This window comes from Camelina sativa, chromosome 6 (genome assembly GCF_000633955.1).
Source record: "Camelina sativa cultivar DH55 chromosome 6, Cs, whole genome shotgun sequence".
Lineage (NCBI taxonomy): Eukaryota > Viridiplantae > Streptophyta > Magnoliopsida > Brassicales > Brassicaceae > Camelina > Camelina sativa.
Window position 1 is genome coordinate 23424217 of NC_025690.1, and position 21375 is coordinate 23445591.

The window sequence follows — 21375 nt, forward strand, 5'->3', positions numbered from 1 at the left end:
AAAAAAAAATCTCCTTGGATTCATTTGTTCAAGTCTTCATGTTTTGGACCTCAAGAATATGAAAAACGAATCCATACTCGGAAGCAAAAGAAGATACTAGATTTTGGATTTGAAGAGCCAAGATGATTGACAACATGACATACACAATATTGTATATTTCTTACAAAAACCCAAAACCAAAGAATTTGAAACAATATACTTAATCTACACACCCCCTCATCATCCATTCATCCCAGCCTCTCTGTTCAAGTAGTTGTTCTTGTCTTACTTCGTTTCTGTGATGCTCTCAGATAAGCTTCTGCTTTTGTACCTTTTAAGAGTTCCCTGAAAACTTTTGTAACAGTGGTCTGCTCTACACCGTGATGCTCCTTCATGTAATTGATCATCTCAGGAAGAGTGTAGAAATTCTCACAACAGAACAAGTAGCTATCTCTCATTTTCTCCTCTTCAATGCTCAAAACGCGACTACTTTGCTGCTCATAAGTCATATATATATATATACGAGAAAATGTATGTGAATCAATCAGTGAGAATTACATAGAATGTAAAATCTAATGCATAGAATCGAGTTTTGAATTAATTACTTGTGCCTTCGTAGTTGTAGTAGTAACACAGTCTCCTCCATCTGTTTTCTCTGCTTCAGAATTTGTCGCCATTACTCTCTCTCTATTGAATTGATTTGCTTTGCATTTAGGGTTTTAACATAGGAAGGAAGCGGATACCTCCCTAGATGGCCTGTTACGGACTTTTGAGATTTTATGAGCTATATGGCTAAATGCATTTAGCCCAAAAGGCCCATTTATTCACTATGACTAGTATTTGGGAAAATTATTTTTAGCGGTGGTAATTTTCCATCGGAAATTATGTGTTCGATCTACAGCTGCTAGGTTTTTTTTTATTCTCTCTCTTCTTTTGGAGATTTCTGCTGCAGTAACTCGGATTTGATAACTCTATATGCCGTGATGGGTGGCCAATATGTTTCAAATAATGTTAAGACCTCACTTGGTCCCGTCGGACTCGATCGGGTATGCCCTATTCGAATGCTTTGCGACTCTTTTGGACTTTATTAGTTTCTGATTTGCATCTCAATTCACGTTATATATATACTCTGCTAGGATTTGGTACGTTTATGGCTATGTGTTTCGACTGTTATTCTAAACCTGCAAGGTATTTATTTTTTTGTCCAATCGTGTTTCACTTTCAGATGCTTACCAAGGATATTATTGGTGATATAGACGCTGCTACTGTTCTTAGGATGTTGAGGAGGTGGGGGGTCAAACAACCAGCTACCAATGTATTTGATATAACAAGAAATCCCGTGACAGCTTGCCAGGCTGCTTCAAAAAATATTAAGACCTCACTTGGTCCCGTCGGACTCGATCGGGTATGCCCTATTCGAATGCTTTGCGTTTTCGAGTTTTACTCTAAACCTGCAAGATATTTATTTTTTTGTCCAATCGTGTTTCACATTCAGATGCTTACCAATGATATTATTGGTGATATGACCATTACAACGGACGCTGCTACTATTCTTAGGATGTTGAGGAGGTGGGGGGTCAAACACCAAGCTACCAAGGTATACTTGATATATTCGTGATGGTTATAATACAAATATTCATGCAAAGATTTGTGTTGATATTCTGGGTTTGGTTATCTGCAGAATAGACCAGAGAAAGGATGCGAGGACAAGTGTCTATCTAAATTGAAAAGACTCAAGAATAGACTCAATAGTCGTAGATTTACTCAAAAGTATTAGTTGATTCATTTTGTCACATCTTCTTCATTTTTTGGGGGTTTTGGATACGGAGTTCAGTCTAATTTAGAACAGATGAATGAAGTTTTCATATCTAATGCCTGAGATGCTTTTTTTCATATCTAATGCTTGAGATGCTTTTTTTCTATACTCGTTTGAGTGTGCATTTTTTAACATCTAAAGAGTGTAGTATGTATGACCTATTAATAATGGATTTGTAGAGACCCTCAAGCACCTTCACCCTGCCCATGTTAAAAACCAAAAGAGCTAAATCTTCACAAACAAATCAAGATTAAACAAAAAAAAAACTGCAAATATTTCATCAAACGAGGCTAGTCTCCCGTCACATGCAGAGAGCTTACAGATTCAGCATTTTGGAGAAGGAGCAGTGAGTTCAGCTTGCCACTCACGAATACGCTAAGGCAAAAGCATACAGAAGACAACTTAGCTAACCTCAACACCACAGGAGAAATTCCCGTTGAAAGGACATTGACTNGAGTTCAGTCTAATTTAGAAAAGATGAATGAAGTTTTCATATCTAATGCCTGAGATGCTTTTTTTCATATCTAATGCTTGAGATGCTTTTTTTCTATACTCGTTTGAGTGTGCATTTTTTAACATCTAAAGAGTGTAGTATGTATGACCTATTAATAATGGATTTGTAGAGACCCTCAAGCACCTTCACCCTGCCCATGTTAAAAACCAAAAGAGCTAAATCTTCACAAACAAATCAAGATTAAACAAAAAAAAAAAAAAAACTGCAAATATTTCATCAAACGAGGCTAGTCTCCCGTCACATGCAGAAAGCTTACAGATTCAGCATTTTTTCAGAGAATAAAAAACCCATAAACCAGCTGAGAAGTACAAGGTTTTGGTAATGGAGTACAACCCAGAAGAGAAGAAGATTCTGGAGAAGGACCAGAAACTGTAGCTAGCTAACCTCAACACCACAGGAGAAATTCCCGTTGAAAGGACTTTGACTAAAATGATCAGATGTCCATTCTGGAGGGCACAAGGTTTGAGCGAAACCCTCAGGCTCAGGCTTTGGTGCAGCATCATCCTCCTCGTCTAACTTCAACAGAGGAGCAAACTCAGAAAACTCCTCAAGGAATTGGCTAATACCTTCACCTTTCACATGTTAAAAACCAAAAGAGCTAAATTTCCACCCACAAATCAAGATTAAACAAAAAACTGCAAATTTGTCATCAAACGAGGCTAATCTTCTAGTCATATACAGAAACCAGCTGAGAAGTACAAGTAATGGAGTACGAACCAGAAGAGAAGATTCTGGAGAAGGAGCAGTGAGTTGCCACTCACGAAGCTTCTGAGAGATTTGGGCTTCCAAGAGAGCAAGGTCACCATGGCGCCCTTCTTTCCTGGCAGCCTGAAGATGACAGAACTTCTCCTGAAGTTCCCTTAGCTTCACTTCCAAATTCTGATGCGCCGAAGACACACATGTCATCTTTGGATGGTTTGACATCTCCCTCTCGTGATCAAACCAATTTAAAAATAAACTTAAAACCTAACCACAGAATAATTAAATCCAGAGTCTTATGAAGAAGGAAACAAACACATTACCCAGAAACCAAAGCAAACGCAATCGAGTATTCCAGGACATCAAGATTCAGATTAGAGAAACTGGCGCTTGGTCTCTCCTTCCTCTGTTTCTGGCAATTTAATCAACAAACCAAAACTGATAAGTTAATGGAAAGTGTTAAACAGAATTCAAAACAACAACAAAGCAACCAGATTACACATCAGTCCAACCTAAATCAACTAAGACCTAAAACTTTATGATCTCAACTAAGAAGAAAAAGGATCATCCAGACTCCTAAGAATTATACACCATAGCTTTAAAATTTGACCATCAATACTTGTGTGCACCATATTCTAAGAGTTGTAATCGCACCAGAGAGCATACACTTCAAAATCCTAAGCAGAAACTATCATTTCGATATTCCAAATTTCAATTTCCTAAACATACTAACGAGAAATAGAACCCAGGAGGTCAAAATACTCAAAAGCCTTGGATGATCTAAGGGTTATATCAAAATCACAATCCCATAACAGAGCGAAATAACAACACGAACGAATAGAGTAAAGCCCTAGATTATAACTTACTTCCGAAAAAATGAATGCTTTTTTTCTAAACTCGTTTGAGTGTGCATTTTTTAACATCTAAAGAGTGTAGTATGTATGACCTGATAATAATGGATTTGTACAGATAAGAGAGATAACGGTTTTCATTGAAGCCAAGAACCATTTTACCATTGCCTATGAACGACGAGCCAGTTTACTCACTTAGAATATCGGATTAAGAGGACCCAAAAGCTAAGGTTTGAGTACATTTCACCCTCAGAATTGCAAGCATTATCATGCTGAGGGTGAACACCTAGAACAATTTGTAACAGTTTTCTGTTCTCCTACAGTTAGAATAAGACAACAAGACAAAGAAGGGATATATCACTTACCTTCAGTTCTGGAAAGAGGATTATCATGCTGAGGGTGAACACCTATTTTTTTCCGTATCTCATCCTACAGAAAGAGATTGATATAGTCAAATACAAAAACGCAAGAAACAGGGATAACACAGCATAACAAAAAAAAGACAGAAAGTATAATAGTAATGCTAGAAGAAGAAAGCCTACTTTACAGTTACCATGTAGAAGGGGATCTCCAGACGTTGGACGAAGAAGGCCGACAAGCATTGATATTCTTGTGCTTTTGCCAGCTCCATTATCTCCTTCAAGCAATGGAAGCAGGATTAATGAGAATATCAAGTTTAGCAATATCTTTTTCCAACTTTATTTTTAATTGGTTCTGAAAACTGAAACTGCATGCATGGTATGTTCATGAAGTTATTGTAGAGACCAAGATTCATCAGAGACAGAATGAGATGATTAAGCCAGGGAACAGAATAAAATATGTGCATAAATGCGTTACATAAATGAATTTGATCAAATTAGCTTCACTGATCAATACTAAATAATTTGTTTTCGGACAAGCAGATTCAGATGGAAATTCCCAGCAATACGACGCAAATAAACAGCCAAAACAGCAATATATTCAATCTACAAATTTTCTGAAAAATTACCATTTGGATAAGGTATTCTAGCAAGCACTACAAAAGAGGTTACAGAAGATGAGAATATTTAATAAACAGTAAAAACATACCCAGAAGTAAAAAAGTATATGGTTCTCATACAATGTAAGTCGTAATGAATGAACCGCACAACAATTTGTATGCAGATTTCTAACTTGTATGCACCGACAGGGCAAACATTGAAGGTGAATTCAATGTCCAGCTTTGAAATACATTAACTGGATTTTTCTTTCTCAGATAGGATATGAACATACCTCCCATCCAGCTCTTATTGCCTCATTTCCAGACACCCTTAGTGACCTCTGTATTCTCCGGGAACAAATTAGTTTCGAGACCTGGAACCCGATAGTGGATGTTACTTTTCTTCCTCCCAAAGCACTTGCTGAGGATGAAGTTCCATGGGTACCGCACACCATTTTCCCTGGGGAGGACCTGAGAAAATGAACTCTTGGGTTACCCCCAAAGGTGCAGGGTATAAGAAACGAGGAGATAACCAATGTTAAGAAGGGAAAAATAGTTCACAAAACTGAGAGAGAATCACCAGACACAAGAACAAAACATGTTTGAAGGCGACAAGTAACAGGGATGAAATTGCCTTCTTATCAGCTCGAACAAAGAACAAAGCATACCTCACTTCGCTGCAGTTAAGAGGTTATCTTCGACAAGAAAGCAGTATCCAGGCAGACATGTTTAAAAGAAAGAGTAGAAATTCACATTTACTATCCTTATAAAGGTTGGCCTCTGCTGAAAGAAACACATTCTTCTTTCTAGAACTATTCATCATTGCTTTCAGTAAAAATAAAACATTGTACCTGCACAGGTTTTCCTTTTAACGAGTTTGACATTGTATTACTACTCGCCAGTCAAAATTGATGTATCTTGGTCCTCCTGGATAAGGAAGAACTCAGACTTTTAGATGGTTGAACTTAATTAAGCTCTGAACTCCATTATCATTATGTTCATAGAGCTAACATAAGATAACAATTACACTGTTAACAGCAGGACCAATACTATTGAGAGCTAAAAATGCAGGCGCTCGCAAATATGAATCAGGTAACAATATAATTTTGAAACATTTACTGATGTCAGTACTTAAAATGAAAGATACAAAGTTCTACAACCACAACCAATTTCGAGCTTAGCCTTAAAAAATGTGGTACAAGGAAATACCAGGAAGGAACTAATGAGGTAGCCAATATGTAAAAGTATAAATACTGCATTTGCAGTTATAAACAGAGAAACTAACTGAATGCTTTACTTTTCAAACAAACAAAAGAAGAAATCTTGTCTTCTCCTGAATAGAGCGGTCCAATATCTTCTTTGGGCAACGGAGTCTTGGATTTAAACGTACCAAACCTAAATACATTGACATAATGAAATATCAAAATGGATATATCCATAGTCATATGAGTTAAATAAAGGGATAACAAGTAAAATAGAGAAAAATTTCCACCAACAGTAAGCAGCAGAGGTGGAATATCCTCCCTAACTTTTCGCAATGCCCTTGAGCCCAACACCTTGTTGCTTCAGTAAAAGCTAGAGAAGTGGCGCAGTGCCAATAGTAAGTCAGGGATAAAAAGACTGTTAAGGGTTTCATTGAATGATTTGAGTTTTACAGTAGTGTTTTACCAGCGACTTTTCCTCGTCCGTCCTTCTTTGTTACCAGGAGTAGCCGAGCCTGATGGCCAAGTAGGACTTGCAAGAATGGGACTGATAACCCTGGATAACACCGGTAACGCATGCATGCATGACCTGCAAGGAAGAGACAACTCAGAAGAGAAAGATGGCATGGAAGGTCATTCATTAGCTGGATACCTGATGCAATCCATAAAAATAAAGAACATGAAGGCTAGTATCCATGATAGTTTCTATGTAGTAGTAGTAGCAAAGTGCCTTGGAAAAGGTAAGTAGGTTTGGAAAATAAACCTGACGTGACCCCAAAATGCCAACAACTTTGCCATAGTAATTCCGAAGAAGACTGTCTACAACACAAAATGAAGAAGGATACCTAACAACAGAAGAGGGAAGAGGTAGAAAAATGAATTCAGAGACATTATTAATGAGCATAGGACTTACTAACAACTGGTTGACCGATTTCAAGGCAACTCAAGACAGCTGATCAGAAATTCATGTACCTCCTCAGAAAATACAATTATGGAGGTCAATGGGTGAAACACAGGACAGTAAAAGTAACTAGAGGTTTCCGAAATAGCAATAGTCGTATGTCTAGCATAAGCCCTCAATAGTGTTTAAATTAACAAGCGAGAACATGTGAAATTCATCACTCATGAGTTTCATCAAAACAAAATATGGAATAAGTTGAAGTTACGCTCTCAATAGCACAGCACGTCGTCACGGCAATCAGAACTCGGATATATATATATATATATCTTCCTTGTTACAAACAATAAAATAATCAAGCCTAATCTTCGATATGGGACCACGAATCAAGTAGAATCGAGCAGAAACTGTATTAACTTACCAGAAATAAGAAGGAAGCGTGCCCCGTTCGTTGACATCACGAAGATCACTATCCATTTCGTCTGCCCAAGAATAAAATCATCACCTGAAGCAACAGTCCATCGGGGTCACCGGATACGCGTCTGGCTCCTCCTCCATCGACCACCGTCACTGCTCCGCCGGATCCCAATTTTAGGGAATGGGAAAAAATTAAAAAGAAAAAGTAAAGAAATAAAAAACTTAAAATGACCGACCGACGTTGTTTAGTTCTCTCTTTCGTTTGGCCCAGAAGCCCATCAAAGCCAGGCCTATTTCGCTGATAGTGAAATTCAGAAACAAAATCGTCAAAAATTCGAAAAACAAATTAGCAGCGCCAAAGTTTGTTAGCTCTCTCTCTCTCTCTCTCTCTCTCTCTCTCATCTTCTCCAATCTTCGATTCTCATCATCTTTGATCTTCGATCGTGAGTCGAGTTCTGGAGTTGGATCTGGTAGAGACAATTCGATTCCATCTTCGATCTTCTAAAGCTTTCGACACCTAAACCATGGCTTCAAGGAGAAACAGTACAGTAGCGAACAAAGGTCCTCCGTCCTCTTCGTCAGTGATAAAGGTAAGACGAAGATTGATAGATTTCTTTTTTTCTTAATCGATTCATAGATAATTTTAGTTTGCTGATGATAATCTGAGTTTCGATCGAATGATTTCATGAAACATTCTTCAATCGCTTTGTTTGGAGATGCGCATACTAATTTCCCCCCCTCCCCCCCCAATCTATATCTTCGATGTTGTGATAATCTGAGTTATAAGATCTTAAACCTTCGTCACTCTAATCTTGCATCATCAATTATATGACATCTTCAATCGCTTTTTTTTTTTTTCCAGATGGAAGATGCTACTTCAGTTAGCCAGTTCATTGAACTTCTTGCCGCTTTCACAGAAAACTATAGAAAACAAGGTACGGCTACGGACAGCCAGATAATGACGTCTTTTCTCATGTTGAGGTGTTTCAAAAATCACTATAAGAAACGGGAATCTGTAGAAGAAGTGAAATGGTATGGGATGGATCCAAAACTTGCTGAAACAGTGTATGAAGGGTTGTTTTCCGTGATGAAACCCACGGTGCGAAACGAATATAAAGCATTACGCAAAATTGCTGCTAAGGAAATATCACAACAACAGCGTAAGTTGGAAGATGCTACTAGTGTTAGGGAATTTCTTGATCTGCTAGCAGCTCAGAGCCAGCAGAATAAGGAAAATGTTGCATGCCAACAAGTTTTCCTGGAATGTGTCCAGAGGTACTCAACTTTCGAAGAAACACTTGACGAATTGAGCAAGCTTATGGATCACACTCAAGCCTGTATACACATTCACAGTGTAATGATGAAAATGAGAACCAGCGTCAAAAATGAATACAGGAGATTATGTTCAGATGCTGCTCAAGTGTCTCCAGCTACCTCACATTCTACATCCTCAACGGTTGCTTCTGCTTCTCGGGAAACAAGTGCAGGACGGTGTAAGTTGGAAGATGCGCTTACGGCTAGAGACTTTATTGGTATCTTAGCAGGTCAAATCCAACAGAGAGAGAAATCAGCTGCACACCTGGATCTTCTCTTTAAATGCTTAAAGGGTTACTCTAGTTCACAGGAAACCCTTGAGGAACTGAGCCAGTCTATGGATCATCGTCAAGCTACTAAACTATATGACGGTACTATGGTGAAGATGAAAAAAGAGGTGAGAGCAGAGTATCAGAGTTTATGTCAACTTAAATGTGATCGTGAAAGAAGTGTACAACGGCAGCGTAAGTTGGAAGATGCTTTGACTCTGGCAGAGTTCCTTGAGACATTAGCACTCGACAACCAACTGAAAAGGGAAACAACTACATACGAGGAAGTCTTGCTGAAATGCTTCCAGCATTACTCAACTTTGGAGAAAATGGCTGATGAACTGAAACAGGAGAATCTGGATGCAACTAAAGCTAATAGCCTTTATCATCAAATTCAGAGTAAAATGAACATAAAGGTGACAGAAGAGTATCAGAAATTAGTTCTTGCATCTGCACACAACGAAGGCCTCGAGGAGGATTCACAGAATGAGATTGTGCCTCCATTGCTTCCTGATAGTAAGTTGGAAGATGCTGAAAGTGCTAGGCAGTTCCTTCAAATACTAACATTTCAAATCTAACAGAACAAGGAACAAACAGCAATCCAAGAAGTCTTGCTGAAACACTTCCAGCTTTACTCAACTTTGGAGGAAACTACCGAAGAATTGAAAACGTATTACAATATGGATGAAATTGAAGCTACCACACTCTATCAAAGGGTTATGGAGAAAATGAAAAGCGAGGTGAAAAAAGATTACCAGAAGTTATGTTCAGATCGGGCTCTACGTCTTGAACAGGAGAACCAGCAAGTGCCTCCAATGTTTACTGATGTTGCTTCTGCATCCTCAAATGACCAGACTGGGACCTTAAGTCAACCCACGGATTCAATTCATCAGATATTAGGAAGATAAGTGAAACAATGAAACAGGTATAACTAACCAGTATCATATTACTTAGCAATGAAGAATCTCCTAATTTTTTATATATCATAACGTTGTTCTTTTCAAAATTCTTTCTGAACAGCTGGTGTTGGATTCTAAGAACAAGGATGACAAAGCTCAAAAGACTATTCAGCAGATTATGGAGAATTTCACCAATTCAGAGCACAAACTTCTGACAGAAACAATGAACAAGGTAACATACAATCTTGAAACTAACAAGTATCATATTACCTAAAAGAAGAATCTCCAGATTTTATGTATCTAACATAACATTGTTCCTCCTCTCTGAGCAGCTGGTTGATTCTAACAAAAATCTAGATGAAAAGGTACAAACCACTATGCATCAGATGATAGAGAATTCCAACAAACTGACAGAAACAGTGAACAAGGTGAGAATTAAGTGGTCTTGAAACTTCTATCATATATTACTCTAAAGAATAATCTCCTAAATCTATATATATACTTTATAACATTGCAGCTGGATGAGAAAATGAAATGAACAATGCAACACATGAGAGAGCTTTACAATAGTTCTCAGAAGAATCTGCAGACTTCTCTAACAGAATTTCTTAACACAGAGTTTGATCGGAAGTTTAGGAAAACTATAAATGAGAGGTTTGCTGCTCTTGGTCCTGCGATAGGGAAAACAGCCTTTAGTGATGTGGGGAAAGCAGTAAGTCAGCTTGAAGAATCTTTTTCCTCAAAGGTTAAGGAAAGCAACAAAATCATCTCTGAACAGTTGTCCCAGCTTGAATCTGCCTTGTCAGCTGCTCAAAGCTTAACCCATGAATTAGCTGATAGCCAAAAGGATCGTCCGTCAAAGAATTTACAAGCCCTATCAAAGTTGATTTCAGAGGGAAAGTACGAAGAATCTTTCAGTTGGGCTCTAGATACAGTATTATGGCTCTGCCCTCAGGTAAAATACTGAAATGTATTATTAGCAGCATAACATTAAAAATACTGATTTGTTGACATTGGTGGCAGGTTAATATGGATACACTTAGTCAAAGGGTTTGTTGTAGGTTGTTGGTGGAGCTTACCACTAATTTGAAGAAAGACACTTCCGACAAACTTAATTGGATAGGCCATATCATCTCTTCTATCAAAGCAGGTGTCACAACTACTCAGGAAGTTAGTCAGTGTTTTGATTTAGTGAACCAGCGTCTTCATCAGTATATTAGAGAAATTAACTTTGACAAATTTGACGCTGTGGGTCTTCTACCATCTCTGGCTCTGTGAAGGTGTATTTCTATATGTTTGTGTGATACTCTGAATATAATAAATCATTTCAGAACTAATGTGGAGAGTGTTCGCAGGAGGAAGAAGAGCAAGAAGAAGCGTAATCAGAAATAAAGTGGAGAGTGTTCGCAGGAGGAGGAAGCAGAAGATGATTAGAAGAAGAAACGTGACTTTGGTCACTTGAAAATTTGACTCTTCTTTCCATTTCCTATTTGAATACTTGAAAATATGACTCTTTCCCTTAGACTCTTCTTTCCATTTCCTACTTCAATTTAACGCACATGCTGTCAGATTCATTGAGACTAAGAGCACAAGCTTTAAGCGAAACCCTCAGGCTCAGGCTTTGGTGCAGCATGTTCCTATAACGAACTAGCTGCATCATTCTCCTAGCCTAATTTCAACAGAGCAAAAACTCCTCAACGAATTGGCTAATACTTTCACTACTCTTCACATGTTAAAGACCAAAAAAGCTAAATCTCCACCCACAAATCAAGATAAAACAAACAAACAAAAGACTGCAGATCAAGGATAAGTACACAACTTCGTTTACAAAATCCTTCCTTGCGGTTTTGCAGGAGAAAAAATAAAATGCAAAAATTTACAAACCCATCTCAGATTCTATCAAGAAAAAGGGCAAAGACCAGACTTGTCCATATTAACACAATACATCAAATCAAAAATGATGATCCTATCTCCTCATCATACAATCAGAAAGAGAGAGAGAAAAAAACACAGATGACGATGGCTTTTTTGTAGGATGCCGGAGACAACTTGGAGCTATTGTTGCAGGAGTCTTGAGTTAGATTGAGGAGAGGGCTTGTCTGAAGCCACTTTGAACTGTCCCATCTTCTTCTGCAGATCAGCTAGAGGGTCTTTAGGACTCTTCTTTCCATTTCCTACTTTTTTTTCTAGGCGATATAACGCACACTCGTCAGATTCATTAATTTGGTATTCAAAGAGATGCCACTGGAAGGAACCTGGAGGTTGTGGATCCATATAGTAAGATCTCTTCTGGCCTTCTTGTTCCTTCATCAGTTGCTTTCTTGATTCATGCCAACCTCGTCCGCTGTAATCTGGAAGTGATCTTTGCTTTCGATTTCCGCTATCATATGCTCTTCTAGGTTTGTCAAAGAAGAGCCACTCCCTAATCGTTTCGCCTTCAACCAGTTCAAGATGAAACAACTCTGCAATTGCAAAAAATTAAGGGTCAGACAAAAATAAGAAACTCACATATGGCTTATGTTTTCAAAGAGGTAGAACTAAAAGAAAGAGAAGCTAAATTCGGCTCCAGTGGAACAAATGTTCCAAAGCCCTCACCTGCTGCATTCCATGGGCATTTTGTGTTAACAGCTCCTTCACACACTGGGATGCCAACATTCTTACCCTGAGTCTTTGCACGAAGGGCATCAATCAATAGATTATCTTTCAAACTGATTCCCCCCGGCCTTAAGACAGGTGTTGCGCCAGGCGAATCTTCATTCAAAGCTAGAGTCGCATGGTAGTTACTGCAGTAATCCAGGTACCACTCAGAGCCATGAGCAGGCCTTGTGCAATCCCATAGTGCACACTTGGGTCCGAGAAAAGCAGATGGAGGCACACGGACACTTGATGGAGTAGTAAATTCAGCAAAGTTTTCGATCTCTTCGGAAGAGTCAAGCTTAATGGAAGGGCTGTTATCGAGTTCCTGACGCACTTCTGAGCATATATAATCATACTGAGAAGTTATATCCAGGTTGCTGAGTTTTTGATCATGGAAATCAGGAGCAGTGTTTATGCTTGAATCAAACCCTTCAAAGGCATAATGGAGTTGCTGACCATGTGTTTCTGTGTTGTTACCAGCATCCTGAGATAGGAAAGGTGAATTTGTATATTAGCAAAGAATGAGAAAGTATCAAAATTTATATGGAATCAATGGTGTTGCAAATGTCCAGGAAACTTTATCCAACAATCCAGAACTTAGAGACAATAATGCTAAATAGGCTAAGGCAAAAGCATACAGAAGACAACTTGAAGCCAGAAACTGTAGCTAGCTAACCTCAACACCACAGGAGAAATTCCCGTTGAAAGGACTTTGACTAAAATGATCAGATGTCCATTCTGGAGGGCACAAGGTTTGAGCGAAACCCTCAGGCTCAGGCTTTGGTGCAGCATGTTCCTTTAACGTACTAGTTGCATCATCCTCCTCGTCTAACTTCAACAGAGGAGCAAACTCAGCAAACTCCTCAAGGAATTGGCTAATACCTTCACCCTGCACATGTTAAAAACCAAAAGAGCTAATTTTCCACCCACAAATCAAGATTAAACAAAAAACTGCAAATTTTTCATTAAACGAGGCTAATCTCTAGTCATATACAGAAAGCAACCAAGCTTACAGATTCAGTATTTTTTCAAAACCCATAAACCAGCTGAGAAGTACAAGTAATGGAGTACGAACCAGAAGAGAAGATTCTGGAGAAGGAGCAGTGAGTTCAGCTTGCCACTCACGAAGATTCTGAGAGATTTGGGCTTCCAAAAGAGCAAGGTCACCATGGCGCCCTTCTTTCCTAGCAGCCTGAAGATGACAGAACTTCTCCTGAAGTTCTCTTAGCTTCTCCTCCAAATTCTGATGCGCCGAAGACACACATGTCATCTTCGGATGGTTTGACATCTCCCTCTCCTGATCAAACCAATTCAGAAATCAACTTAAAACCTGACCACAGAATAACCAAATCCAGATTCTCATGAAGAAGGAAACAAACACATTACCTCAAAACCAAAGCAAAGGCAATTGAGTATTCCAGGAAATCAAGATTCAGATTAGAGAAATTGGCGCTTGGTCTCTCCTTCCTCCGTTTCTGGCTATTTAAACAACAAACCAAAACTGATAAGTTAATGGAAAAGTGTTAAAACAGAGTTCAAAACAACAACAAAGCAAACAGATTACACATCAGTCCAACCTAAATCAACTAAGACCTAAAACTTTATGATCTCAACTAAACTAAGAAGAAGAAGGATGATCCAGACTCCTAAGAAACGATACACCACAGCTTCAAAATTGACCATCAAGATTTGTGTGCACCATTATTCAAAGAGTTTGTAATCGCATCAGAGAGCATACACTTCAAAATCCTAAGCAGAAACTATCAATTCGATATTCCAAACTTCAATTTCCTAAACATACTAACTTATACATGTAAACAAAAGCCCAGGAGGTCAAAAACGCAAAAGCCCTTGGATGATCCAAGGATAAGATCAAAATCACACAATCCCATCATAACAGAGCGACATAACACAAAAACACGAATGAAGAGAGGAAAGCCCTAATTTGTAACTTACTTCCAAGAGAAGGCGATTGTCTGTAGAATCTTATCGCCGCTATATATATATAAAAAAACAGGAGTTATCGCAATGAAGAAGAAGAAGGCAAAGTTACACAGCGAAGAAGAGCAATGGATGGATTCATCAGCGGAAGACGATTGCAACCCTTTCTGGTTTTTGTCCTTTTCCCGAAACGCTGCGTTCCATAAATTAAAGTGAGGATTTTATTTTACTTTTCTTTTGGGGAGTTTTGAACAAAAGTTAAGGGTCTATTGTGATTTTTCCAAAAATAAAATTCAAAACTTTTAGAATGTCCAAATTCAATAGATATGCATTAACTATATGATTTCTTTAGAAAAAAAAATAGATTTTAAATTATTGAAAAAAGCTATAATAAAGTCTTCCAAATTCTTGTTGGATAAGACATAAATTGCTGAATTTTTAAAAACAAAGCTACATATGTCATTCAACACATAAAATCGGAAAAAAAAAATTTGTTTTGAAATAATCCAAAAATCGAAAATACAATCAACTCAATAAACCTTACTAGAACTGAGACATACAACGATTATATGCTTGACGAAACAATGAAACTTTATCATGGACTAGCTAATGAGTTATATGGTTAAATGATTAACTTATGTAAGTGAGTTTATACATTAAAATTAAACTGGAAGTATATCAAATATGCCCTCTGATTTATTCTTTATTCACTCACACAAAACACAAACATAAAACAAAACAAAACAAGAAAGATTGACTATGATCGTAGTACTTGACGTAATCAGAGCATACGACGTCAATATAAATTCAACCACGGACTCTTCTTAACCCAAAATCTCTGACAGAAAAACTCAAAAGGAACCGGGGAAAGAAACTCTTTTTACTTGGCATATATACCACAAAGAATCAAATAGATTTGCTTATCATACGAAGCAAACAATGGCAACAACAGATAGCAAGAAACATACTCTTCAAGACACTTTTATCATGTGTGATAGACATTAGGGCTTCCCCATGTCTGATTCGAAAAGATGAAAGTCAACACACTTTGCTCAGTATAACAAAGCTGTTATAGTGCATGTTCAACACTTTTATCCTATGAATCAGCCAGTCAATGATTCACAAAGCAAACCTTCTAGTGCCACTTTCTTTATGTCAAGTAAAGGATTCCGCAGGTAGGTTAACCCAAACGAATGTCCACAAAGATCACAGACAAGTCACTATGTTGTAGCAAAGACTCACGCGAGTAAAAAGAAGATTAACCAATACAAAGTAAAGAAAAATACACCAATATCATTAAAAAAAAACTCTCACTACTCTGACAAACAAAATCAATCTGCCGACTATGTCTATGAAAGAAAAAAATACAGGATGATATCCTAGTCTATAATCAGTCATAGAGCAACAAGGCATTTCATACGCCAAGACACATTCAGATCAAGTGCAGTGAGAGAGAGAGATCAAATCAGCTATACATTCATCAATCAGGTAATAACCATTAAGCACAAAAAGCATCTTCTCCCTGTCACAAACCTGAATCAAACATCCATTCAAAACTTAATTTGGTCATCAGACAAACAAGCCACTTCAAACAAGGCCATTGGTCTAAACGAAGAGCATATGCAACAGGAGCTTGATAATTACAAGGAGAGGTTCGATGAGTCTACCAAAAGTCAACTTCTCTTGCAACATTAGACATGGCATCGCCATCATATATATATAGTCTTCTCGATTATCCAAAGAAGCTAAATAATGAACATTAAAACAAACACAAGTAATCTTACAAGCAATCCAGTTTCCTATACAATTGCTGAAAACTTAACATACACCACCAAACATGATGATCACAAACAAATGAAAAAGAAAACAGAAGATTACTTGTAGATTCTCACAAGTCAGATTATAATCTAAGTTATTCAAATCCCCAAATCAGTCACTATAATCTTTTGTTTAACAACCCAAATCAAGAGAACAAGTCACATAGATACACAAACACCGAGAGTAGCGATTCTAAGATATCAAAAACCCAGTAAAAAATCAAAACCCAAAAATCAAAAATAGTTTCTCCCAGAGTCAATTTGTTTCTAAGATATCAAAACCCATCTAAAAGAGAGAAACAGACGGAGAGAGGGAGAGAGAGAAGAAATAAACCTAAACTCAGGCAGCCGAAGATGAGACGAGCGAAGCCTGGTTCACGCCGGCGAAGATTCGACCCTCAAATCACGATGAAGGTGTGTTTTGGGAAAAAATCAAAGCATTAATCGGTGGTTTATACATTTTTGATTGGTTTACAGATTTTTGGTTATTTTAACCGGTTTAACTATTTGACTCGATAAACACACAATTGATGGATTAAATGGTTAATTATTACCCATTACAACTCAATTTATTTGATCTACCAAACCAATTAACTCATTAACCCATTTTATTCATGAACTCATTAGGATATATTTTGTTAACTAATTAGGGTTCATTAGGATATATTTTGTTAACTAATTAGGGTTCATGCCTTCGTGGGTGGATTGAGTTGAGTTAGATATTCATGATCCATTTTGACACCTCTAATTGTAGATATAAGGTGCAATAACTTCTAAGGACACCAATACGTCATTTATATGTCCCTAATGCAGCATACACACAAAGCCTTGTTTCTTTCCTTTACAGTTTCTACTCGATGTCAACATCAATTCTTTTAGTCCACCATCAATGCAATAATCGATCTATGATAATATGATCATATATATACATCTCTCAATATCAGAAAATTCAACATAGGTGTACATATCTACTATATGTAATATATGTGTGCAAATATATATAATGAAGATATTTGTGGAGCCAAGATGGAATATGATGAAAATGAAATGGCAAAGTGTCATGCAAGATAAATATTAATGCAACACAGAGTTCCCATACCACAATAACATTGGTCTCAAGTAACTTCTAATAATAGTAATAAGCAGACACATTGCAGGCATGAGCATCATGAGTAAGTATCGTATCCTCTATTCAATTCCTCTCTCTCTCCCTCTTAATCATGAAACTACCTCTTTGTCTCTTCCTTTTTCTCTTATTTCTTTTTTATCATTTACACTCAATAAAATCTAATCGAGCATAGCCTATAGCTATACTCATTATTCTCCAGTATATCTGACCAAACATGTAACAGACTTAAACCCTAATAAATGATCCTCCGTACAATGCACCTCTCCCTCTCAAGCAAAGTTAAAAGGCCACCTTCTGTTTTGTTCCCCTTTGACTCTATATAACACACAGTAACTCCTCTGTAGCTATTCTTCCTTAGATCCTCAGCAAACTCAAACTCAAATATCTCTTTCTATATATCTACGGTTTTCCTCATCCTCCACTCTTATTCTTTAATTTCTCACTTATGAATTAGTTTATACACACCATTATTATACATAACATGTTTCTTTTATATCATGCAGGGGAGTATCATCATCATTCATCACCTGTCTGTTGGGGAATATGAAGAGGACACATTTGGCAAGTTTCAGCAACAGAAGCATAACCAGAGAAGAAGAAGAAGAAGAAGAAGAAGAAGAAGACACTGATGGTGATCACAACAGAGTCATCATGAATCACTACAAGAGTTACGAAACTGGGCTGATCCCATGGCCTCCCAAGAACTACATTTGCAGCTTCTGCAGGCGAGAGTTTAGATCTGCTCAAGCACTTGGAGGCCACATGAATGTCCATAGAAGAGACAGGGCAAAACTCAGACAGATCCCTTCTTGGCTATTCGAACCTCAGCACCACATACCAATTGCAAACCCTAACCCTAATATTAGATCTTCATCTTCCGCTTCAACAACACCAGCTCCCCTTGAGCCTTCCCTAACCAACCAGAGATCCAAAAAAACTCCTTTTCCTTCTGCCCGGTTCGATCTCTTGGACAGTACTACTACTCGCTACGGAGGTTTGATGGTGGACAGAGAGAAGAACAAGAGCAATGTATGTAGCAGAGAGCTCAAGAACGGTGTCATGATCGATGCATGTAATTCTGTAAGATGTGAGATCAGCCGTGGGGATCTGATGAACCAGAAAGATGATCAACTCATGGGGTTGGAGCTTGGGATGAGTTTGAGGAATCCCAACCAAGTTCTTGATTTGGAGCTTCGACTTGGATACCTTTAGATTCATTTGATTAGTAATTTTAATTAATATAAGCAGTATATGCATGATGGTATAGCTGAGCAGTGAGCAAGTGATTGTGATTGCGTTCAGGCTAATGGTATTAAATAGTATTAGGCTTAAATTTAATGGAGGTCAGAAAAAAAATAAACAAAATAAAGTTGAAAAAGCCTCCAAAATTCTATATAGGTTTGTAGTTGTACCTTTTTATAAAGAAATATTTATCCATGATTTTACCAACAGTGTTTACATCTCTTAATAAGAGGCTCAAAATAATCTTAAAAATGGCTATATGTAAAGTTCCAGTATAAGTGTTATTTTCCTATTTTTTCAAACAAGAAAACGATATATGTTGTGTTTTTTTTTTTACTTTATAACCAGACGATGTCTGTATATTTAAGGTTTATATTTATTGTTGGTGTTAAATCTATCAATTTGTTGGCCCAAAAAAAAACTATCAATTTACATCATCCTGTTTGTAAATTGTATAATAAAATTACGTGCAGTATAGGAGCTAGCTAGGAAAGATTAGAGAAAGTGGGTTGCATGTGTATGAACTATGAAGTATTAAGAAAGACAAAAAGTGATAAAGATTGCATTATTATAAAGATGGGTTGATAAGACACAAACGCATGCGACAAAGTGGTACTATGAATCATATAAAGATGGATGATGATCAATTGACTCATGAATAGTTAATGTTTTCATCTTTTACACTCACCATCACATGTATTAATGCTTCTAGCTTTACATACATATAAGTACTTAATGGTGTATGTGTTAATTAAAAAACTGTCCGATACAAAATGAGGATAATTTTCTTACTATTGTTGCGAAAAATGTCTATAAATTACAACAGATTCAGTTTATAGCTGAAGAGCCGTTTGGACATGGAGACTTTTGAATATGAGTTTGCAAATCAAATCAAAATCGAGATGAATAGATCTAAATATGCTATTATATATGCCATCACCCATCAGTCAAGAGTTCAACAACTCATATCGACCAACAAAATGTTACTATTAAGTTAACACACTTCTGTACTTTTTTCCATCACATAAAATACACACGTGTGAGTGTGTGCATGCATATAGGGATTTGTTCCTGCAATTAGTGCTCTTTTGGTTATAAAATTAAACTCCGCATATATCAACTATATAGGTATATACGTACATCTTGTAGAGTCTGTAGTATACGAAACATGAATGAATGTAGAGAGTACGTACAGACAGATCAAGAGCCAAGAGTGTAGGAGACAGTGTTAGAAAATTAGAAAACAAGTGATGTGAAAAGGTAACAAGAAAATGGAATGTTTTGGTCAATACATTTGGGATGTTTGTGGATTCCCCATGAACAAAATTAAATCTGACATTTTCCATCTTCCCCAACAATTTTAATTTAATATACAATTCATCATCACCTTTTCCATTTTTAGAATCGATCACTTTCCACTCTAATCTCTACGTTCCCTTCAATTCTTCCCTTTTCCATGAATAATAATTACAGTGAGTTTATTTGTGTTTGAGTGATGTGAAAGCTAAGAGAATTTCATCATGCACCCTAATATTTTTCTTCTGCTTACAAATTTGCCCCAAAAATTTCTTGTGTTTCTTACAATAATCACCCACCTTCCATTGCAATTTTATTCACACCCGTACCGCTGTCTTTAATAGATTTGACTCTAACTTCTGGTAATGGTGAGGAATTGATTTGAGTAATCCTAGAGATTATTTGGCTAAAACTGCAAAACTTGTAGGTTTTGTTAACTGTCCAATCACATTGACTTCTGTCTCTATCTCAAAATCACATGCTTTTAGTTATGTCTTCTCACCGGTTCATTCAAGAATCTCTTTATTTTGTCTGAAGTGATTGTTCTGAATCTGATTTGAACCGTGTGAACATACATAATTATGTTCTCATATTATGATATAACTGGAGTCAAATTATGTGATAAGAGTTTGTTCATCCTTCGACCAAAGAAAACAAAAGGAAAAAGGGTATGAGAAGAATCAAATAAGAGTAAACAAAACAACCAATGACTAAAGACTTTTGGACATCTAAGCATTGAAGCACCAGTGGTCTAGTGGTAGAATAGTACCCTGCCACGGTACAGACCCGGGTTCAATTCCCGGCTGGTGCATATTTTTTTTAAAAACCCTCTATGGTTGGGCTTCAACGGCCTTTTTGCTTTTCATCCGTAACAGACTTGTCACTTGTGAGTTTTGGTCCTTCCTCGTTCTAGACTCTCAAGTATCTACCACATGATTTTAAAAATTACATATAGCCATGGAAAATTCAAAAGTCAGAAATTGAAATTTGTAAACGACGTCGCAATGATACTTTATCAACTAGTGACTAGTCTAATAATATTTGGAAGAAGAAAAATTCGAGAAAGTCCAAAGGGAAGTGTAAGTTTTAAATACAAAGGAGACATTTTTGCTTAAGTCAGGCGTGATGGAGAGAAACCTCCCAAGTGATATATTGATTTCACCACAAGTTAAGTTCTTATGTCTTCTGTATTTATAAACCTAGCTATGTCAACAAATATTCTTCAGTCATTGATGATTAAGACGAAAAAGAAACGTATTCACGGAAACTGCATCTCAACATGTTTAGATTACCATGAGCTACAAGGTTTTAACTGGGATTATGGGAAGCCACAAGGTTTTAACTGGGATTATGGGAACACACTAACATGTTTGAAAGACAATTATTTTGCCAAGAATTATATTCTTTTGATTTTGAATATCTGTTTTTTTCTGGAACACCCAATAAAACTAAAAGTATGAAATAAATGACTTAGCATGGTTCATGTACAAAAATGAC

At 37.1% G+C, this 21375-nt stretch overlaps 5 protein-coding genes and 1 non-coding gene across 23 annotated transcripts in view; 3 read left to right on the forward strand and 3 right to left on the reverse strand.

Annotated features, from left to right (window-relative positions):
- Positions 1–743, reverse strand: part of LOC104793163 — a 2015-nt gene extending 1272 nt beyond the window's left edge. Inside the window, exons 1-2 of the mRNA XM_010519457.2 lie at positions 585–743; positions 431–473 (exon numbers count right to left, since the gene is read on the reverse strand). Coding sequence (XP_010517759.1) covers positions 431–473; positions 585–656 — 115 coding nt within the window. The 5' untranslated portion in view covers positions 657–743. The remainder of the gene's footprint in view (positions 1–430; positions 474–584) is intronic.
- On the forward strand, positions 866–1987 carry LOC104793162 (T-complex protein 1 subunit alpha-like). 2 transcript variants are annotated; one of them, XM_010519455.2, is made up of 4 exons: positions 866–1025; positions 1205–1384; positions 1475–1576; positions 1661–1987. In XM_010519455.2, the coding sequence occupies exons 1-4, from the start codon at positions 963–965 to the stop codon at positions 1754–1756; spliced, it is 441 nt and encodes a 146-aa protein (XP_010517757.1). In that variant the 5' UTR covers positions 866–962; the 3' UTR covers positions 1757–1987. The 2 variants fall into 2 exon arrangements, with proteins under 2 accessions (XP_010517757.1, XP_010517758.1); XM_010519456.2 differs by having other exon boundaries at positions 1666–1987.
- On the reverse strand, positions 2279–7553 carry LOC104793166. Of its 16 annotated transcripts, none has more exons than XR_002032415.1 (12): positions 7339–7553; positions 6933–6991; positions 6783–6838; positions 6486–6671; positions 6310–6392; positions 6115–6212; positions 5669–5744; positions 5111–5288; positions 4402–4496; positions 4225–4288; positions 3027–3420; positions 2492–2881 (listed from the first exon to the last, which is right to left on the reverse strand). XR_002032415.1 is itself a non-coding variant. In XM_019226788.1 (6 exons), the coding sequence occupies exons 2-5, from the start codon at positions 5270–5272 to the stop codon at positions 3383–3385; spliced, it is 348 nt and encodes a 115-aa protein (XP_019082333.1). In that variant the 5' UTR covers positions 5273–5288; positions 5486–5655; the 3' UTR covers positions 2279–2881; positions 3027–3382. The 16 variants fall into 16 exon arrangements, 3 of the variants coding, with proteins under 3 accessions (XP_019082333.1, XP_019082334.1, XP_019082332.1); XR_002032414.1 differs by having other exon boundaries at positions 2494–2881; positions 6486–6608; positions 7339–7550; XR_002032410.1 differs by lacking the exon at positions 6933–6991 and adding an exon at positions 5398–5494 and having other exon boundaries at positions 2494–2881; positions 6486–6608; positions 6783–6864; positions 7339–7547.
- On the reverse strand, positions 11590–16640 carry LOC104793164 (transcription factor VOZ2). Of its 2 annotated transcripts, XM_010519460.2 has the most exons (7): positions 16546–16636; positions 14410–14448; positions 13840–13932; positions 13529–13750; positions 13130–13342; positions 12412–12937; positions 11590–12278 (listed from the first exon to the last, which is right to left on the reverse strand). In XM_010519460.2, the coding sequence occupies exons 4-7, from the start codon at positions 13739–13741 to the stop codon at positions 11872–11874; spliced, it is 1359 nt and encodes a 452-aa protein (XP_010517762.1). In that variant the 5' UTR covers positions 13742–13750; positions 13840–13932; positions 14410–14448; positions 16546–16636; the 3' UTR covers positions 11590–11871. The 2 variants fall into 2 exon arrangements, with proteins under 2 accessions (XP_010517762.1, XP_010517763.1); XM_010519461.2 differs by lacking the exon at positions 14410–14448 and having other exon boundaries at positions 16546–16640.
- LOC104793167 (transcriptional regulator SUPERMAN-like) lies at positions 17522–18773 on the forward strand. The gene is made up of 2 exons (XM_010519465.2): positions 17522–17744; positions 17844–18773. Exon 2 carries the CDS (start codon positions 17884–17886, stop codon positions 18550–18552), a length of 669 nt encoding a protein of 222 aa, XP_010517767.1. The 5' UTR covers positions 17522–17744; positions 17844–17883; the 3' UTR covers positions 18553–18773.
- TRNAG-GCC lies at positions 20619–20689 on the forward strand. The gene has a single exon. It is a non-coding gene; the product is annotated as a tRNA-Gly (tRNA).